The sequence below is a fragment of the Schistocerca cancellata genome, chromosome 5 (genome assembly GCF_023864275.1).
Source record: "Schistocerca cancellata isolate TAMUIC-IGC-003103 chromosome 5, iqSchCanc2.1, whole genome shotgun sequence".
Lineage (NCBI taxonomy): Eukaryota > Metazoa > Arthropoda > Insecta > Orthoptera > Acrididae > Schistocerca > Schistocerca cancellata.
This window is the reverse complement of record NC_064630.1, coordinates 71,441,772-71,464,145: the sequence shown is the minus strand read 5'-3', so window position 1 is coordinate 71,464,145 and position 22,374 is coordinate 71,441,772. Positions and strand designations below refer to the sequence as shown.

Below are 22,374 nucleotides of genomic sequence, written 5' to 3'. Positions count from 1 at the left end.
TCCCTACCGGGATCAAAAAAATGGCTCTGAGCACTATGGGACTTAACAGCTACGGTCATCAGTCCCCTAGAACTTAGAACTACTTAAACCTAACTAACCTAAGGACAGCACACAACACCCAGCCATCACGAGGCAGAGAAAATCCCTGACCCCGCCGGGAATCGAACCCGGGAACCCGGGCGTGGGAAGCGAGAACGCTACCGCACGACCACGAGATGCGGGCTACCGGGATCGATCTGCTGGTTTTGCTGGAGAGACCCACAGTGGAGCATCTGGCTGTTAGATTTTGAGAGTGTTACTTTCAACACAGGGAGCGCGTGACTGAGTTGTTCTTCTGTTTACTCGAGTGGCGACTCTGTAACCCACTGAGGAGTAACTCAAATAGAAGTGCTTCTGTACAGAAGAAATCTGAGTCGAATTTTTGTTCCAGGTTAGTCAGCCCACTGAAATCTGGACTCGTCTTCTGTCTTGTACTGAGGTAATTTCAGCCATAGGAGTTTTCAGACGGCATTCTAAGTCCACTTTGTAGGCAGGCAATTGCAGGCACGGGATACACGCTATATGCACAGTTACCAATGCCCCAGCGAACAGATCCTCAGTGCAGTGCAACTGCTGTCTGTACTTCAATAGGTGATATGCGCACTCCAGTTTGGCGGGTAGGTAAACACTCATAGCCATTGTGTTGAGTTCCATTTGCTTGTGTACTGAGCGTTTACTGAAAGTGACAGTCAAGAAGAAGGTACTCTGTTTCTCACCACTAAACACTGTCACCCACTTTATATCCGCCTAGTAACGGTGGACATCTAAAGAAAGTCAAACACGTCGTCGTCTTCAGACCAAGAACTGGTTTGATGCATCTCTCCATGCTCCTCTATCCTGTGCAAGCCTTTTCATCTCCGAGTAACCACTGCAGCCTACACCCTTCTGAATCTACTTACTGTATTCATCTATTGGTTTCCCTCTACGGGTTTTATCTGGCCCCACCATCCCCACTTCCACCCAGTACTAAATTGGTGACGCCTTGACGTCTGCCGGCCAGTGTGGCCGAGCGGTTCTAGGCGCTACAGCCTGGAACCGCGTGACTGCTACGGTCGCAGGTTCGAATCCTGCGTCGGGCATGGATGTGTGTGATGTCCTTAGGTTGGTTAGGTTTCAGTAGTTCTAAGTTCTAGAGGACTGATGACCTCAGAAGTTAAGTCCCATAGTGCTCAGAGCCATTTGAACCTTGATGTCTCAGAATATGTCCTGTCAACAGATCCCTTCTTCTAGTCAGGTTGTGCCGCAAATTTCTTTTCTCCCCAGTTCTATTCAGTAACTCCTCATTAGTTATGTGATCTACCCATGCAATCGACAGAATTCTTCTGTAGCACCATATTTCAAAACTCATCTACTACTTCAAATGTCTCGTTTCTTAATCTAATTCCCTCAGAATCACTTGATTTAATTCGACTACATTCCATTGTCCTTGTTTTCCTTTTGTTGTGATTCACCTTACATCCTTCTTTCAAGACACTGTTCATTCCGATCATCTGCTCTTCCATGTCCTTTGCTGTCTCTGACAGAATTAAAATATCATCGGCAAACCTAAAAGTTTTTATCTCTTCTCCCTGAACTTAAATCGTGCTTCAAATTTTTTTTTTCATTTTCTGCTTCCTCAATATACAGGTTAAATAACATCGGCGATAGGCTACAACTCGCTCTCACTTCCTTCTCAGTCACTGCTTCCCTTACACTAATACTTTGGTAATACTTACACCTGTCAACGTCTGTTTCCTTGGAACTGCCATTATTATTTTATTTTTGAAGTTTGAGCGTATTTCTCCTGTCTCATGTACCTTGCTCACCGCATGGAAGAGTTTTGTCATGGCTGGCTCTCCCAAGGCTGTCAGTAGTTCTAAGGGAATCTCGTCTACTCCTGGGACCTTATTTCGACTGGGGTCTTTCAGTGTTCTGAAAAATTCTTCTCGCATTATCATATATACCGCTTCATCTTCGCCTACGTCGTCTTCAATTTTCTATAATATTGCCATCAAAGTACCTCTCCTCTTTATAGACCCTCTATATACTCCTTCGACCTTCCAACTGTTCCTTCTTTGCTTGGGACTGATTTTCCATCTGAAATCTTGATATTCGTACTGATGGTTTCCTCTTCTCAAATTGGTTAACTAATTTTCCTTTAGGTGAAACCCACCTTTCCTTCAGTCACGTATGATTCTAAATCCCTACGTTTGTCCTCTATCCATTCTTGCTCAGCAATTTTGTTTTACGTACGTCGGCCTGAAACAGCCAGAAAAGGTATGTGGCAATTTTGCACTTCCTACCAGTCTCATTCTCTTGACTTTTGTATTTCCTTTCACCTGCTTCATTTACTGAATTTTAGTATTTTCTGCTTTCATCAATCAAATTCAGTATCTCTTGTGTTATCCAAGGATTTCTACTAGGCCTCGTCTTTTACCTAGTTGGTCGTCCGCTGTCTTTTCTATTTCATATCTCAAAGCTACCCATACTTCTTTTACTTTATTCCTTTCTGTTCTTCTTGGCAGTCGTTCCCTAATACTCCCTCTGAAACTATCAACAACCTCTCGTTCTGTCTGTTTCTCCGGGTTCCAACTTTTCAATTTCCTACCTTTTGCAAATCTTCATTTTTAACATACAGTTCACAATCAGTAACTTGTGATGAGAGTCCACGTCTGCCCTTGGAATTGTATTGAGTTTAAAATCTGGTTACTAAATCTCGGTCTTACCATTAATTAGAAATCAGAATCTTCCGGTGTCCCAGGTCTGTTTCACATATACAATCTTCTTTCATAATTCTTAAACCAAGTGTTAGTGATGATTAAATTATGCTCTGTGTAAAATTCTACCAGGCTGCTTCCTCTTTTATTCCTTTCCCGCAGCCCAGATCCATTTCCTATTTTTCCTTATCTTCCTCTTCCTACTGCCGGCTTTCATTTCTTTTCCCCAGTCCATATTCACCTACTACTTTTCCTTCTCTTCCTTTCACTACTATCGAATTCCTGTCCTCCATAAATATTAAAATTTCATCTCCCTTAACTATATGAATAATTTCATTTATCGCATCATACATTTCTTCAATCTCTTCATCATCTGCGGAGCTAGTTCGCATATAACCTTGTACTACTGTGGTACGTGCGGGATTCGTGTCTATTTTGGCTATAGCAATGCGTTCACTATGCTCTTCGTAGTAGTACCTTATCCGTATTTATAACCCTGTGTTTACCTGACCAAAAGTCTTGTTCCTCCTGCCACCGAACTTCACTAATTCCCACTATATCTAACTTTAACCTGTCCATTTCCCTTTTTATATTTTCTACTCTGCTAGCCCTATTAAGGGATCTGACATTGCACGCTCCGACCCATAGAACGACAGTTTTATTTCTCCCGATAACGACATCCTCGCGAGTGATCTCCGCCTGGAGATCCGAATAGTGGGCTAAAATCTCCGTAATATTTTACCCAAGAAGATTCCATCATCATTCAACCACACAGTAGAGCTGCATGCCCTCGAGAAAAGTTACAGCTGCAGTTTCCCATTGCTTTTAGCAAATCTGGTGAAATACACAACGAAATTACACTGGATCCAAGAGATACTAAGAGATATGGAAGAAATGGGAATACAGGAAACTGAGATGCACAACAAGGCAATTTTTTTGACAAAAAATTCCGGCTTTCACAGATTTAGAGGACAGAATTACACGTAGAAAAAAATCATCATGGACGGAAGAGGGAAGAAGGCTGTAAAGTGTGAGAGTGAAAGAATACTTGACAAGGAGAAAGACTAGAAGAAATGGAGCTGAGCTGGATTAATGTGCTCATCAGATAGGCAAATGAAAAAAAAGACAAAAGAGAAGAAATCACGAAATTAACAGAGTGAACAAATCACAGTTTTTAACAAAATTTTGTCGGCACTGAAGACAACAGAATGTAGCTTCGTTACCTCTTAATATTCTGCAAAGAGGACACCCACTTCAGTAACCATCTACGTCCTGCGATGAGGTGATTCTTTGAAATGAGTAATGAATTTATTATTTTCTGTCATAACCTCACGGGTGACGGCACTTTTCTTGCATCGTCCTTTTCGCCTCTGGCCATAAAATTTCAGTTAAGCTGGGTTATGGTACAGGAGGAACCCAGTCGGAGAACTCTTATTCTGTTCTATATAACATTTCTGAGTCACAGGTGACAGGTACAGGAGGAACCCACTCGGAGAACTCTTATTCTGTTCTATATAACATTTCTGAGTCACAGGTGACAGGTACAGGAGGTACCCAGTCGGAGAACTCTTATTCTGTTCTATATAACATTTATGAGTCACAGGTGACATGTGTATTGGAGACTTTTTCTTCCGGGAATACGTTAATCCCTCAGGATATAGTTGCAGTATTGTCGCCCTGATGCAGTCACAACGTTACCCATTTCTGAGGATACTCACCAACGTAATCTCGCCCCCCTGTCCTGTGAAGCATCCCAAGTATGCGATAATGTCACATCTCGCCCCACTACGACTTCACGCGCAGATGTACTGTATTTCTGGTCCAAACGGACACAATGCGGCCTACATACTCGTAATGAAGCATCATTAACTCTGGAAAATACAGGAAATACTGATTCCACAGAGATACCCGTTGATGGCCGGAAGCATACTTTGTACACCATCCTGACCAATCCGGTGCCGAACCCGGGATACTTGCTTCTGCACAATATTTTAAAAAAGGCTTCCAAGTGCACTGCCCTCGACTGGTGTTTGTTACCCGCATCGCCCAGTTGCCCCAGACGTACCGGATTCTCTAGTATCCCAATACTGTCCGTCGTTGGGCAATGCGCTCAGAAACGCCGTGGCATGCCCCAGCCTCCAAGACCAATGAAGCATAAAGCAACAACCAATGAGGAATAAAGTTGCTGCACTCAAAGCCAGTGGGGTACAGTTATCTCAGCTTGAACCGTGTACTGTTATTGGCTATTACAGAACGAATGGCGCGAAGACAGACATAACTCGCCGCGTTACTGTCAGCGCAGATGAATACTGCGAGAACATGCGTGGATAACATATGACGTGATAAAATACTCAAAATGCCGTTCTTTTCCGGAGAAGGTTACCCAGTGCGGTAGTTAAGTAAGTTAATGTCTCTAAACGTGTTCATACATGATTTAGGCCTTCAGATCTTAGTTTCCGCAAAAAGTATGCTAACAGATATTATATTTGAGAGCATTACTACTTTACAATTGAAGCGTTGGTCCAGCGAATAGAGCATAGGATCAGACCTCCGCGTTTACGTTTCCTGTTATTTATCAGGTGGATAATTAAATTTAGTAACATGATGATTTACTTAATTTTATGCAATAATTTCATGAGATGTAGTAATACCGGTGTGAATAATACAGGACGCTGTTATAACCGTAATGCATATTGTTTCGCATTAGCAATTATCCAGTCCATCATCACCAACTAATTGCGAAACTTAGCGCTTTTACGAATGTAATACTACTTTCTTTTAGAGGGGCTATTAGGTTAAAGATATAGCCATTCACTGAAGTGTTGAGTTGGGTTGGGTTGTTTTGGGGAAGGAGACCAGACAGCGAGATCATCGGTCTCGTGGGATTAGGGAAGGACGGGGAAGGAACTCGGCCGTGCCCTTTCAAAGGTACCATCCCGGCATTTGCCTGGAGCGATTTAGGGAAACTACGGGAAACCTAAATCAAGATGGCAGGACGCCGGATTGAACCATCGTCCTCCAGAGTGCGAGTCCAGTGTGCTAACCTCTGCGCGAAGTGTCTTGTCTTCAGTATACATGATGTAGTAGCGTTACGTGTTTTGAATGTTATTATTACATGTATCACTCGACACAGTGGCACGACAAAGTGAAGGAAGAGACTGCCGGAATAATAATATGAATCGATATGCGTTACAATTTTTTAAGTAACGAGCAATGATTCAAATGGTTCAAATGGCTCTAAGCACTATTTCTTTGTCATGTAGAAGTTCTTTTGCATGAGATCATCAGTCCCCTAGAACTTAGAACTACTTAAGCCTAACTAACCTAAGGACATCACACACAACCATGCCCGAGGCAGGATTCGAACCTGCGACCGTAGCAGCAGCGCGGTTCCGGACTGAAGCGCCTAGAACCGCTCGTCCACTGCGGACGGTACGAGCAATGACATGAACCCTTTCACAAGAACTACTTTTGAGCCATGTCTAACCGTAATTTTCAGCAACATTGAAATCGGTGTTTCGTTTGGTGTAGTTCAAATCTTCAAATGTGTGTGAAATCTTATTGGACTTAACTGCTAAGGTCATCAGTCCCTAAACTTACACACTATTTAACCTAACACACCCATGCCCGAGGGAGGACTCTAACCTCCGCCGGGACCAGACGCACAGTCCATGACTGTAGCGCCTTAGTCCGCTCGGCTAATCCCGCGCGGTGTTTGGCGTAGTCTCCCCTAACCAGAAATGGTTATGCGAGAGGCATTCAGTAATTAATGCGACTCATCTTTTTCGGAGAACAGGTTGACTTTATTCAGAATTCCATATTATTCTCCACTCTTTTGGATACAAAACCATATTTTTCAAAATAATCACCCTTCAATGCGATGGTATTACACCACCTTACTGGGAGGGCCTGTATAGCCGCATAGGATCACACTATAGATCGATGTCGGAGCATCAGTTGCATCAGTAATCTCTCCATTATCTACGAACCCCGCAGAGTGCTTCTTTCACTGGGCCAGACAGATGGAAGTCGGAAGACGCGAGATTCCGGCTGCAGGATGGATGACGGAGAACAGTCCAGTGAAGCTTTATGAGCTCCTCCCAGATGCACAGACTTTCGAGAGGCCTTTCTTTGTCATGTAGAAGTTCTTTTGCATTTTTATAGCAACGAATACGATGAATTCCTTTCTTCAATTTCCTGAGCGTAATGCAAAACCTCGGTTTTGATCCTTACACCAGAAAAGAGGACAACAAACAGAATAACCCCACCAGAGTCCCAGAAGACCGTCGCCATGAATTTACCTGCTGAGGGTGTGCCGTCACTTCATGGATTGTCGGTTAGTTTCCGGTTCGAAGTTGTTAACCAATGTTTCATCGCCACTGCGAGAAATACCGCACATATAGTGCTTCATTACACTTTATGGTCTTTAATTAAGCGGAGAGCAACCTAGCCGGCACACACCTTTGAGTATCCCAATTGGTGAACGGGTGTGTCAGCACTACTAAAAGAGAAGTTCAGTTGAGCAGAGATGTGTCTGATTGTGATCCGTAGGTCACCTCGAATGAGAATGTCCCCACGTTGCACCACTGCAGAAGTCACAGCCATATGCGGCCAGCCGGCACCCGCGAGGCGGGACAGGTTCGCGTTACCTACGTGTGCTGGCCACATGTCCCTCCATATCTTGCATTCAGTGACGCCTGTGGGCATAGGATGACACGGCGGTCGGTCGGTAGCGTTGGGCCTACATGGACTGTTCTGGCGGAGTTTACTTAGTTGAGATGATGACTGCAAGGTCTCCGCAGACATTCTGCAAGCGCCTGCGAGTACCTGCAATGCTCTGATTTTCCACCAAAAGGAACTCAACAACAGTTCTCTGGTTGTAACACACCTCAATTACAAACACCACGTCTAGTGCCGCCTCCTATCAGAACTTCATGAAGTCATAGGGGCTGAAGCCGTAATATTCCACGACGTCTCACGACAAGATAGGGTTGATAGAAGATATAGAGAAGATCCAACGGAGAGCAGCGCGCTTCGTTACAGGATCATTTAGTAATCGCGAAAGCGTTACGGAGATGATAGATAAACTCCAGTGGAAGACTCTGCAGGAGAGACGCTCAGTAGCTCGGTACGGGCTTTTGTCAAAGTTTCGAGAACATACCTTCACCGAAGAGTCAAGCAGTATATTGCTACGTATATCTCGCGAAGAGACCATGAGGATAAAATCAGAGATATTAGAGCCCACACAGAGGCATACCGACAATCCTTCTTTCCACGAACAATACGAGACTGGAATAGAAGGGAGAACCGATAAAGGTACTCAAGGTACCCTCCGCCATACACCGTCAGGTGGCTTGCGGAGTATGGATGTAGATGTAGATGTAGAAGTTCTGCGTTTTTTCAACCGAAATTGGCCGAGAAAAGGTTGTGTTGCATTACTAACTGAACGTCGTTCGTATAATCAAGGCCAAACCTCGGTGAATAATCAATTCGTGATAATCTTCACACTTCTGCTGGACTGCGATGGGATTAATTAATTATTATATAATTATGATTATTTCAAGATGTCATATCAATGTTGCCGCTGGTTTTACCTCCCATCACAAGTATCCCTCTGTGATTAATAGCCAAAGAACAGTCACAACTACAGTACTGTTGAAAATTATCTGCACGACGACAGAGCGGAGGTATGTATATTTTATATATAATACGTGCGCCTTGTTGCAAGAAAGAATAAGAACTAAAAGTCAGTTTACAGCGAATCGAACCTCTGACACTTCACGTATTAAGCTTATAGGTTAATCATTCTACTAGTGACGAACAGCTAATGTTTCTGTGTTAAAGGTCTGGCAATGCACCTATAGCTAATACCATTTTTAGCAGAAAATCTTTTGTGTCTTATTAGAATATGTTTAAAGACGGACGGAGGATTTCTGCGTAATATATCAAGTAATAATTCCTCTTCTCCGGGCTGTCTATATAATCTGGAAAAATGGCACGTTGGATTTCATTCGCGCCAGTGCTGTACCAGGGTTTGGCCGCGATTTTCCGCCGCAACTTCGCGTGCCGTCAAGTGAGCAGCGGTACTCAATTTCGTCGCGGGTAGCTGTTTTTATTACGTCCTCCGGTTGTTTGGCGACTCCCAGTTTGTTTGTCGGTATTTGCAGACAACAAATTGGTTCTAGTTACACTCGAGGGTTGTTATTCTTTCCTTTTGTTTTCTCTTTGTACTTACACTTTAACTGTTTTTTGTATCCGCTACCTAATATTTGTTAACAATTGCAACAGCTAATATAAAAATAACAAACGAGCTTATAAAATATTCCTGTTTTTGCATACCGTGTTGTTGTGTTACATGCAACTCAGCCTAGCAGGCGATGTGAGAAGATGCTTTGATAAATAAGCAACGAGCAGCGATAGGCGTTCCAGCACGGTCAGCTATGTACAGGATACAAGAGCTTCATGTTTTCCCAAATAAGCCGAAGTCCACATTAATTCACACTTCTACGAAAAGATCCGTTTGCTCCATCTTTGTTTGAAACACTGTTAAGGTGGTTTCCGATGATGACTAATACTGCTTTAGAATCCCGTAAGTTAATTAAGCGTATATGTTGTTCAGCTTCAGTCCCAGTGCTTAATACTAATAAATATTATTTATTTTGTTATAAAAATGAATAATTATTTTGATTATTATTATTACTATCATTATTATTGTTATTATTATTAGCACGGACTCTACTAACCACCAAGAGAAATGATGCGGCGAATAAATCACCAGCTGGACATTCTGATGTAGATTTGAATCATGTTTTTGTCTGTTTCTTCACTGTACTTTGTTTTACTGCCTTGCTCATAATATCTCTCATTACTTCTCTTTAAATTGGTGGCATAAATGCATTCTCAAAAAACAAAAAACGTGACAATATAGAACAACGGACACCTTTAAACTATAAAATACACGATACTCTTTGCTAACGAAAATTGTGCTATTGCATGCTATTAAATAACTAGTAATTCCAAAAATACCTTATGTTGTTAACGTACCACTAGTTGCAAGGTTTTGTGCAGGTTTTTAAGTATGGTTTTTAGTAATTAAATACCTGAGCTCCTGTATAACCAAATAAATACATCAACTGCTAAGTTAATGTCGCCTCTGATTTTACTTATGAATAAATAATCTGGATTTTGGTACAAAACGGAAAGAAGTCGTTAAATTGTGTGATGGTCCCAGTAATGTACAGCTGACTCTGTTTAATTTATTCACTTCTGCTGTCATTGTTTGTCGATGCCCAGAAATATCTGCCGAGAAGTACCTCCAGCCTGGCGAACTTTGTATATGGCGACTAATGCTATAGTCTCTGATTTCGCTGATTATGTTATTATGGAGGCCACCTTCTTTGACTTTAACGGAACGCACACGAAACAGATTACTAATGTTTTCGGCGTCAGTTTGGTTCGAATAAATCAGCTTTCTGAAAACCGCGAATAAATTCGGAGGAACAACCAGAACTAAACAAAGACCAGTCAGACTTCACGTAATGACGGACAGGGATCGTTGGGCGTTGCGGAGAGCGGTTGCAAAAGTCACATGGAATCAGCGAAAGGAATTACTCGCGATTCGAAATGTGCTAGCAGCAGTCCGGCTAGCACAGTGACTGTGCATAGGGAGTTAAAAAGAATGAGGTATAATGTTGCACCAGCTCCCCATAGGCCACACATCTCTGCATTCAGTGCTAAGACGCGCTTGAGGTAATGTAAAGAGCGGCGTCATCGGACAGTGAATGTCTGGAAACCAGTGACTTGAACTGAAAAATCACGCTGTAACCTGTGAAAGTCGAATGGAACTGTTTAGGTTTGGCGAATGCCTGGAGAACGCCACATGCCATCGTGTGCAGTGCCAGCTGTGAGCTATAGAGGAAATGATGTTATTTTAGGTGTGTGTCTTGCGTGATTAGGGTTTGGCCCCCATACTGCGCCTAAGGAGGATATGAAAGAATTTTACATCACTATGTACAGTGTACAGTAGATGCACAGTTCGAAGTCTATGATTGTTTGCATCGGCATGACAATGTACCTTTTCATAGTGCTGCATCTTTGACGCAAAGGTTGATAGGCAATAGGTTCCTAAAATGGTCTGCTCTGCCCACAGTCCCGATCGGAAACCAGTGGGTCACCTTTGGGATGAGAGGGAACATCAAATTCGTTTCAGATCCAAGCATCACTGCCTTCTCAAGTTCTGGCTCTTGAGAAAGAATGGGCTGCCACTCCTCCGCAGACACACGGACTGCTCACTGAAGGTATCCCAAGTGGAGTTCAAGCCTTATAAAGGCAAAGGATGAACACGGCGCATGTTAACGTCCATTAACAGCTGTCCAGGTCCTTTTGATCAGATGGTGTCTATAATGTGTATGTATGTTTCCCATGACTGATATCATAAAAAATTTGTAATTTCTGAAAATATGATAAAGTAGTAGGACATTGAGAATAAGCTTCCGGTTTCGGTGGCTTGTCTTACTCTTCTTAGTTTTAAAACTGCCTATCGCTAACTTGCCATGTTTTTGTTTAACCTCTAATCTTCCACTTGTATTTCAGACGGTGGTTCACTACAGCAGGGGTGTACTGCACCACGTCCGGCACAGAAGCATACACTGGCCAGGTGGCCGAACGGAACCACCACTGGACAGCCCTCAGTGTGCGTACGATGGATCACTGTGTCCGGACCTGTGTAAGTACAACAGCTCCTCCAGCTTGTCTGTGAGTAAGACGAGACTCACCTGTAACACCATGCCATGTCCCTGTGAGCAAGAACTGCAGAGAAAAAAGACTTTAAGAAACAGTCACGGAAGTTTATTGTGAATAATAGCCAGCTACACTGCTGGCTATTATTCATAATAATCGTGTCATTAAAAGATATATTCCACTGCGGTCCACAAAGAACAAAGGTCACGAAAGTACCTTCTCCACGGACACAACGGCCAGTTATTTTGGAGGAACCTCAATTACCTGTGGAGGAGAAGAAAAACCCTTAATAGTGGCTTCAGAAAGTTATGAATTTCGCAAACAATGAGTACCTAAAAATTTGTACGAAAATAGTGTACAACTTTCTTTTAAGGGTCTAGATACCAATCCTGATTCTCACACTCTCTAACTAGCACTGCCTAATGTGAAGGTGTGGGTGAATTATTTTAATATATGTGGGCTATCATGAAACCAACGTTCGTCTGCAAGTACAGGGCTATTACAAATGATTGAAGCGATTTCATAAATTCACTGTAGCTCCGTTCATTGACATATGGTCACGACACACTACAGATACGCAAAAAAACTCATAAAGTTTTGTTCGGCTGAAGCCGCACTTCAGGTTTCTGCCGCCAGAGCGCTCGAGAGCGCAGTGAGACAAAATGGCGACAGGAGCCGAGAAAGCGTATGTCGTGCTTGAAATGCACTCACATCAGTCAGTCATAACAGTGCAACAACACTTCAGGACGAAGTTCAACAAAGATCCACCAACTGCTAACTCCATTCGGCGATGGTATGCGCAGTTTAAAGCATCTGGATGCCTCTGTAAGGGGAAATCAACGGGTCGGCCTGCAGTAAGCGAAGAAACGGTTGAACGCGTGCGGGCAAGTTTCACGCGTAGCCCGCGGAAGTCGACGAATAAAGCAAGCAGGGAGCTAAACGTACCACAGCCGACTGTTTGGAAAATCTTACGGAAAAGGCTAAAGCAGGAGCCTTACCGTTTACAATTGCTACAAGCCCTGACACCCGATGACAAAGTCAAACGCTTTGAATTTTCGGCGCTGTTGCAACAGCTCATGGAAGAGGATGCGTTCAGTGCGGAACTTGTTTTCAGTGATGAAGCAACATTTTTTCTTAATGGTGAAGTGAACAGACACAATGTGCGAATCTGGGCGGTAGAGAATCCTCACGCATTCGTGCAGCAAATTCGCAATTCACCAAAAGTTAACGTGTTTTGTGCAATCTCACGGTTTAAAGTTTACGGCCCCTTTTTCTTCTGCGAAAAAAACGTTACAGGACACGTGTATCTGAACATGCTGGAAAATTGGCTCATGCCACAACTGGAGACCGACAGCGCCGACTTCATCTTTCAACAGGATGTGCTCCACCGCACTTCCATCATGATGTTCGGCATTTGTTAAACAGGAGATTGGAAAACCGATGGATCGGTCGTGGTGGAGATCATGATCAGCAATTCATGTCATGGCCTCCACGCTCTCCCGACTTAACCCCATGCGATTTCTTTCTGTGGGGTTATGAGAAAGATTCAGTGTTTAAACCTCCTCTACCAAGAAATGTGCCAGAACTGTGAGCTCGCATCAACGATGCTTTCGAACTCATTGATGGGGACATGCTGCGTCGAGTGTGGGAGGAACTTGATTATCGGCTTGATGTCTGCCGAATCACTAAAGTGGCACATATCGAACATTTGTGAATCCCTAAAAAAGCTTTTTGAGTTTTTGTATGTGCGTGCAAAGCATTGTGAAAATATCTCAAATAATAAATTTATTGTAGAGCTGTGAAATCGCTTCAATCATTTGTAATAACCCTGTACTTTAGTACACTCAAATGTGCTCACTTAAGGTTATCATATTAATCCGAAATGAGAAACCTGTCAGTGCTGCAACATGGCAGTCAGTCTATTGGTAGAAACACAATGCCGCAATCGTCGAACATCTATGCGCTACCCTATACATGACCTATTTCCATCCCCTTGTAATGAGAGGAAAAGAACAGGTAATGCAATCTGACAGAAACAGGAAGCGCCGGTACGATGTTTTATCTAGAGGGTTCGAACAACGAAGTAAACGACTCAAATTCCCGTTGGCCTTTTATAATTTATTATACTCATCGTTGAACATATCAATTTACGGAAATTTTGTGGTAGTGTCTGTTCAAAATGGCTCTGAGCACTATGGGACTCGACTGCTGAGGTCATTAGTCGTCTGTTACAAAGGCTCGAATATTCTTAAGAATAGAACGTGAGATGTACAGACAAGCACGTAACCGAATTCAAAAGCCACACACGACACGCACTTGTAACTTCAGTTCATTCGATCGTGAAAATGTGAGTAGATAGCTAATGAAACAGAATTTCAGAATGACAACCAGGGAATTTCCAAAACTATGGCAAAGAAAAATATAGACAAATATGCGTTGACCAGTCTAATTAGGTAAGAACTGAATCCTACAACGGGCGTAAAAGTAAGTAATACAATACTTTTTTTCTGAAAGCAGGTTGGCTTTATTCAGGATTCCAGTACACCATATTATTCCCCACTCTTCTGCCTACAAAACCTATTATTCGACATAATCTCCGTTAAATGCGAAGGACTTACGCTACCTTACACGGTCGGTCTGTATCCCGCTTTCTAAAGGTAATCGGAGCCAAAATTTTGCTGCGGCAATAGTCTCCACATCGTCCATGTACTGCTTCCCATGGACTGTATGCTAAACTAGGCCAAACAGATGGACGTCAGGAGGTAAGAGATATTCTGTTAGATGGCAACGAATAGAGAGGGAACACACCTTTCAGTGCCCCAATTGGTGAACGAGTGTGTCTTGAATGAGAGTGTCCGCACGTTCCAACATTGAATAAGTCACAGCTGTGCGCGGCCGGCCCGCACGCGGGTGATCGGACAGGTTTGAGCGACATTGTAGCGATGGCAACATACGCCTAGCCCGCCGACTCACCGTGCTTTTCTTCACTGCCAGTCCCCATAGACATTCTGCAAGCGCCTGTGAATATCTGAGATGCTGTGGTTTTCCGTCAAACCAAACTCAATGACAACTCTCTGCTTGGAAGGCACCTCCGTTACAGACGCCATTTCGAAGGCTATGTGTAGCTCCACCATTTTTCGGAACTTCACGTAACTACAGGAGCTTAAGCAAGAACATTTCACGATGTCCCACAACAAATTTCGCATTTTTTCAACCGAAATTGCCTGAGAAAAAAATATATCTTGGATTTAATATTGAACCCTTCTCGTAGTACACAAATACTACAGTGCTACAGTTTATTTCACGGACAGTAACGCACCGTAAGAGATATGTTACTTTTAATCTGGTCTCGATACTTCCAGTAAACGTAGATTTTAGCAGTCACGTTTCTTTCCCTTCATTATTAAACTAAGCAAGATAGCTGACAGGTGCGACTATTGACACTTTCAAACTTATGACTGGTATGGCCATGTTCTACTTTGCATCGCCTGGAAGTACCTAGATGACTCTAATGGTCGAACCAGCACTCTTCGTAATTCTAAAATGAAACTTCATTAGCCCAGCCGAAATAAAGTAGTACCATGAACACAGTAGAATGAGGACGCTACTTTTGACAACATTATTGTGAGACGACGACAAGACACCATTGACGGGTACTTGACACGTAACGAAATTATACTAAGAACACGTGTACAATCATTGCAGCTGATTTAAACAAATTTTAAGCTCGTGTAATATACATATGGCCCGCCCAGTTAGCCATGCGGTCTAACGCATGGCTTTCCGGATTGGAAAGGAGCGCCTGGTCCCGGTACGAATCCGCCCGAAAGACTTGTGTCGAGGTCCGGTGAGGTGGCCAGTCTGTGGAGGTTTTTAGGCGGTATTCCATCTGCCTCGGCGAATGCGCGCTGGTTCCCCTTATTCCGCCTCAGCTACACTATGTCGACGATTGCTGCACAAACAAGATCCCCACGTGCGCATACACCACCATTACTCTACCACGCAAACATAGGGGTTACACTCGTCTGATTTGACACGTTCGCTTGGGGAGTCTACCGGGGGCCGAACCGCACAATAACCCTGAAAGAGTGGTTCGGTGTGGGGCGGCGGAGGGGTGAAGTGGACTGCGGTAGTCGACGTGGGGTTGTAGACCACTGTGGCTGCGGCGGGGACGGAGCCTCTCCGTCATTTCTAGGCTCCCGTTTAACATACAATACAATACAACATATACACTCCTGGAAATTGAAATAAAAACACCGTGAATTCATTGTGCCAGGAAGGGGAAACTTTATTGACACATTCCTGGGGTCAGATACATCACATGATCACACTGACAGAACCACAGGCACATAGACACAGGCAACAGAGCATGCACAATGTCGCCACTAGTACAGTGTATATCCACCTTTCGCAGCAATGCAGGCTGCTATTCTCCCATGGAGACGATCGTAGAGATGCTGGATGTAGTCCTGTGGAACGGCTTGCCATGCCATTTCCACCTGGCGCATCAGTTGGACCAGCATTCATGCTGGACGTGCAGACCGCGTGAGACGACGCTTCATCCAGTCCCAAACATGCTCAATGGGGGACAGATCCGGAGATCTTGCTGGCCAGGGTAGTTGACTTACACCTTCTAGAGCACGTTGGGTGGCACGGGATACATGCGGACGTGCATTGTCCTGTTGGAACAGCAAGTTCCCTTGCCGGTCTAGGAATGGAAGAACGATGGGTTCGATGACGGTTTGGATGTACCGTGCACTATTCAGTGTCCCCTCGACGATCACCAGTGGTGTACGGCCAGTGTAGGAGATCGCTCCCCACACCATGATGCCGGGTGTTGGCCCTGTGTGCCTCGGTCGTATGCAGTTCTGATTGTGGCGCTCACCTGCACGGCGCCAAACACGCATACGACCATCATTGGCACCAAGGCAGAAGCGACTTTCATCGCTGAAGACGACACGTCACCATTCGTCCCTCCATTGACGCCTGTCGCGACACCACTGGAGGCGGGCTGCACGATGTTGGGGCGTGAGCGGAAGACGGCCTAACGGTGTGCGGGACCGTAGCCCAGCTTCATGGAGACGGTTGCGAATGGTCCTCGCCGATACCCCAGGAGCAACAGTGTCCCTAATTTGCTGGGAAGTGGCGGTGCGGTCCCCTACGGCACTGCGTAGGATCCTACGGTCTTGGCGTGCATCCGTGCGTCGCTGCGGTCCGGTCCCAGGTCGACGGGCACGTGCACCTTCCGCCGACCACTGGCGACAACATCGATGTACTGTGGAGACCTCACGCCCCACGTGTTGAGCAATTCGGCGGTACGTCCACCCGGCCTCCCGCATGCCCACTATACGCCCTCGCTCAAAGTCCGTCAACTGCACATACGGTTCACGTCCACGCTGTCGCGGCATGCTACCAGTGTTAAAGACTGCGATGGAGCTCCGTATGCCACGGCAAACTGGCTGACACTGACGGCGGTGGTGCACAAATGCTGCGCAGCTAGCGCCATTCGACGGCCAACACCGCGGTTCCTGGTGTGTCCGCTGTGCCGTGCGTGTGATCATTGCTTGTACAGCCCTCTCGCAGTGTCCGGAGCAAGTATGGTGGGTCTGACACACCGATGTCAATGTGTTCTTTTTTCCATTTCCAGGAGTGTATATGAATGAATTCCTCTTACTGCTTTACACCGATAAACATTTGGTCAAAAGTCTGTGAATGAAGTTAAGGTTTCTTCCATAGTAATTACACTGTCTTTTTCATAACTGTACGTCTTACACAGCTAAGTTTCGTAATGTCGTAGTTATTAAAAAAATGCACTTCTCTGTGTTAATGCAGGAAGTGCCCTCTTCTGCAGTTATGCACTGAAAATCATACACTAACAGTAATATTCTGCTGGTCTGTTAATGGAAACAATTTATAAAACGGCTTTTTTTTTAATTATACTCGTGAGCTAATTTATTCAGTCTCTGAAAATGGTGCTGTGATTGTTTACTTTGACAATCATCTGAAAGCACTTTATAGAAATGTTTCTGAAATCTGCCTGGAGCACTGCTTCGCAATAATTGAGTGGTGGTAAGGCTCGGATTTATTTGAAGAATCCTAAGCAACGAGATGAATTACAAAATAACAGTTCGATCAATTCTTGAGTACTGTTCGTGGGTCTGCAGCCCATAACACGTCCAATTAACGTCAGAGGCAGAATAGACTCCAGGGAGAGCTGCACTCGTCATCAATGTTTTTCTTTTCTTTTAACAGCGTGAGTGGGTCACAGAAAAGTTCAAGGAACTGCCGCTCGATGGTTTACAAGAGCGACATTGTGTATCGTGGAGAGCGTTATTCACAAAATACGACGGTTCACAACATATAGCAGTTTCAGTCTGGGCGTGGAGCGTGCTTGCATAGCATAATGGTAACGCGACATCCTGAATCGAATCACAGCCCGACAAACATTTTCACTGCCGTCATTCCACTATGCAGCTGATGGATGACAATATTTTCAACTTCTAATATTTTTCATGTTATTCACAAGATTCCGTGGCCTTCGCTTTCCTCAATGGTTTCGGGAACTTATTACTTCCTCCAGCAGCACGTTGGACTCGCATTCGGGAGGACGACGGTTCAAACCCGCTCCGGTTATCCTGATTTGGGTTTCCTGTGATTTCCCTAAATCGCTTCAGGCAGTTCCGGCATTGTTCCTCTGAAAGGGCACAGCCGATTTCCTTGTCCTTACCCTCCGTAATCCGATGGGACGATGACCTCTCCCAAATCAACCTTAATGAAAGCAGCTTTCCATGAATCAGTAAACCGCTGGCACAGTAGATCAGCGTGTTCAGTCAGAGCGTTAGCTGCCCTCTGTAATAAAACCTCTAGTGGATGGATCAACGCTGAACTTGAATGGGCGCCATGGGACGTCCGCCCGAAAAAATGCAACGAACACCAACAAACAAGACGAGATAAAAAAAACCTGAAAATGGTAAGGCCACCAGTAACGATAAGCGGGAAATCCGAGTTAGAGTCCCGGTCTGGCACAAATTTTCATTGTTGTCATTCCATTTGCCGCTGATGGTTGTCGATATCTGCAGCTTCGAATGCATATCATGTTATTCACAAAATTGCACGAACACCACTTTCCTGAAAGATTTCGGAAAAGTACTACTTCCCCCAGCATATAATGATGAGCCAAAATATTGTGACCACTGCACACCACTGGACTGAATGACTCCTACTGGCGCTGTGCACACGGGCCGCGGTGCAGAAAATACACAGGGTGATTTTGCTAATGAGGTCAAAATGCAGGAAGAGGTCAGTGAAGTACTGGATACACGTAGAAAATGTAAAAATTGGAAACAACGGGAAAAAATGGAAAATACAACAGGAGAAAACTGGAAAATAGAAACTGGAAAATTCAAAAGGAAAGAACTGGAAAATACAAACTGGAAAATACAAGAGGAAAAAACTGGAAAATGCAAACTGGAAAATATAACAGGAAAAAACTGGAAAACACAACAGGAAAAAATGTGATAACAGGAAAAAAACTTGATAACGGGAAAAAACTTCAAAAGTACAGAAAAACTTCAAAATTACTGGAAAAACTAAAATATAAACATAAAAGACTGACACTTCAGAAACGAAACAAGCGCTCAATAAACAACCTAACAGCGAGTTAGCGAGAAGCAAAACAGGCAGCGGAATGAAAGAACAAAATTAAACACTTATGTGGACATGGCCCGAGAGTGTGTTGCGAGGAATGTATACCCATTTGGAGGTAAAAGATCTTTGACAGTGTAGGTTGCAGTGATGGAAAGAACCCATAAGAACACACCAGGCGAGTGGGAATCTTCTGCCCGTGCTAGTGTTTTGGCATCACATTCTAGAGGGCAGTGACATGCTACATCAATCAAGTATAGCCATGTTATCCTTCGTACAGCCAAAGGCATATCATCCAGCAGGGGAGGCAGTGTCAACCGCAGGAATGGCAGCTATGCCTCCCCTGTGGCGCGTTGTGGAAGGATGATGCCCCAAGAGGTGGTCGTCAGTAAACCCTGCTAACACAATGAGGCCGAACTGGAGCTAAAGGTTCGCTAGCATCAAACCACGAGAATTATATAGCCCACATGTGGGTGTCCTGTAGACTGACGATACCATCCTTGGTAAAGATAGCCCCATCTGTGAATAGAATGGACGCCAGGAATCGCAGCACCATGGTGGCCTGTGCGACGAACTTGCTGTGAAGGCAAGTCCGTAAGCAACAGCGCTCATATACGTTGTAAGTGATGCGGATAGTACCAGATATCATGAAGAACGTTTCAAACTGCCTCAAGATAGCGGGCAATCTGCCTAGTGCTTTGGAAGGAAGTAAATGAGTTACTGACAGAGGTAAATCTGTGAGGGCAGGTCGTAAGTCCTGCTCCTATAGCTCAGTCGGTGTAGCAGTTGCGTGCAGCAGGCAAAGGTCCCAGGTCGGGGTCCCCGTCCGTCACACAGTTTTAATGTGCCAGGAAGATTCAGAGGGCTGTTGTTGTGGCTCGGTGACTGCGAACGAGCGACTCGTCAAAGGCGGAGCTGGTCGGCTTTTCGCGGACTACTGCCGTCACCTTCTGTAGAAAATGGATGAAGGATGGTGAAACAAGCGGCAAGCAACTAGATGTTGGACGTCCAGCCTCATCACAGAACGTGGAGTTTGTAAGTTACCCCTTATTTGCGGAGAGCATTCTACCTTATTTGGAATTTTGCTATTTCACATATGTGAAGTGAATGTATCAGTGCTCCAGCACGTACACAGTAAGGAGCGAGCGGTGGTTTCCCACATTGGCTAGCATAGGCCGTTAGCCATGTGATGCTTTGAGAGCCAGTGGGATGAGGTGCCATTGCAGAAATCTCTGGTGAGATAAATAGGGAAAGTACATTTTGTATGGCGCGAATCAAGTAATTGTTATTAATAAATGTTGCTAACTGAAGTAGCCACTCAGACGTTAAGAGGAGTCTATGGGTCATAAATAGTATCTTTCAGTAATTTCACAATGCCAGGAAATATTGATATTAATAAATAAATGAATAACCATGACATAATCGAACATGTTCGATCCTATACGACTGTACCGAATGTATGTTCAGTTTGCAGACTGTTCACCATAATCGACAGTCGTCGATAGGATGGCTTTTGGTCTAGTCATGCGGTAGACCACACTCTCGTACCGTTAATAGTTAGCTTATAGTCGGAGTGAACAAGTTTATTTTAAGATGTTTCTTAACGCACCATAATAGCATCCCACGTAAAATTTACTAGCACAAGAAACTTCTTCCCGCTTCATTACGTAACATGGATAGTAGTATCGCACTTTCAGAATCAAACGGCGCTGCTGCGGATCTGCAAGGCGACATAAAACTACTAGAGCATCGCCACAGATTAGGTAGGAGGAATTCCTGTTCGACTGCTCACCAGTTCAAGGACGGAATGGCTTAACTACCGCAAATCCCGTGTAGCAAAGAGGTGGCCAGTTACACTGTACGCCCCTTATACCTCCATCTACGGACTCATGGCTAAACTGGGACATGTCTGGAGGTTTATTACGAGTGGAGGGTTCTTGCAAAGTCCTTGCTTGCTCTGTAAACCAGGATAGTTGGCGATGTGTGGCACATCTAATGACAGAGTGCAATTCTGCATAACTCACAAGGTCTTCGGAGCACACTGTTCAGACTAAAGTGTTGAACATAGGGCTCCGCAGCAGACCATCCTTGGTCCATGTTGACACACGCCATCGTCAGCTACGATGGCAGTGGATTCAGGATCATCGAGACTGGACCATGCGCCGAAGGAAACGTGTCGCCTGTTGGAGTGAATCACATTTCTCGTTACACTAGGTTCGATGCTCGTACATGGATACGCCGTCATCTAGGCGAACATCTACTCGAAACACGTGCTAAGGACACTGGCCTGTGCTGGACAGCATTATACTGCTGGCGACATTCACCTGGGCTTCCAAGCGACATGTGTTAGTTATTGAAGGCATTATGAGAGCTGTGGACCATATGAACATTTTCACGGACCCCTTGCATCCAGTCGTGCTTGATGTCTTCCTCGAGAGCGATGACATTCTCCAGCAATATAACTGTCGATGTCACGAGACCATAATGGTGTTGCAGTGGTTAGTGCAACATGGCAGTGAACTCATTTTCTTGCCCGACAAATGCGCCCGACCCGAGTCCTGTGGAATATATATGGGAAGCTGTCGAGCCCCAGATCCACACCACAAGTCACGCCACAAAGTTTACAGGAAACGCTGGACCTTGTGCCGCATACATCTGAAATCCTGCCAAGGATTTTTCTAATCTATGCCACGCAGAATCCCTGCTAGACTTCGTTGCGACCGTGGACCAACACACCATTAAGCAGGCGGTCATAATGTTTTGCTTTCTCCCGTATCTGAGTGGTCAGCACAGCTGCCTGTCGTACAGACGACCCAGGTTCGATTCCTGGTACTGTCAGGAGTTTTTCTTTAGTGGAAGGACTCTGCCAGGGTGCCCCCAGCCTCCTGAGGCCAACTGAGAAGTTACTCGGACGGTTAGTAGTGCTCAAAAGTCAAGAAACCCGACAGCCGGTAGTGCGTTGCGCTGAACACATGCCCTTCCATGCAGCATCCAGTGACGCCACTGGCAGGGGGTGACATGGCGGTCGGTCAGACCCTGTAATGTTTGTAACCTCCCTGTGTGAAATTAAAAGTCAATGATAATGAAAACTTGTGCCATATGGTGTCTTCCCACAAAAGTGAATAATAAAAATGAGCCAAGCGTAACCTCGTTGCAAAATTAAAGAATAATAATGGCCCAAATGTAAACTCCCCACAGTAATAAAAGTCAATGATAATAAAAATGTGCAAAAAATGTTAAGTCCCCACAAAATTAA

General features: G+C 44.6%; 1 protein-coding gene across 1 annotated transcript in view; it reads left to right on the top strand.

Annotated features, from left to right (window-relative positions):
* Positions 1–22,374, top strand: part of LOC126188367 (atrial natriuretic peptide receptor 1-like) — a 362,237-nt gene that overhangs the window by 84,781 nt on the left and 255,082 nt on the right. The window contains exon 5 of the mRNA XM_049929966.1: positions 11,328–11,460. Coding sequence (XP_049785923.1) covers positions 11,328–11,460 — 133 coding nt within the window. The remainder of the gene's footprint in view (positions 1–11,327; positions 11,461–22,374) is intronic.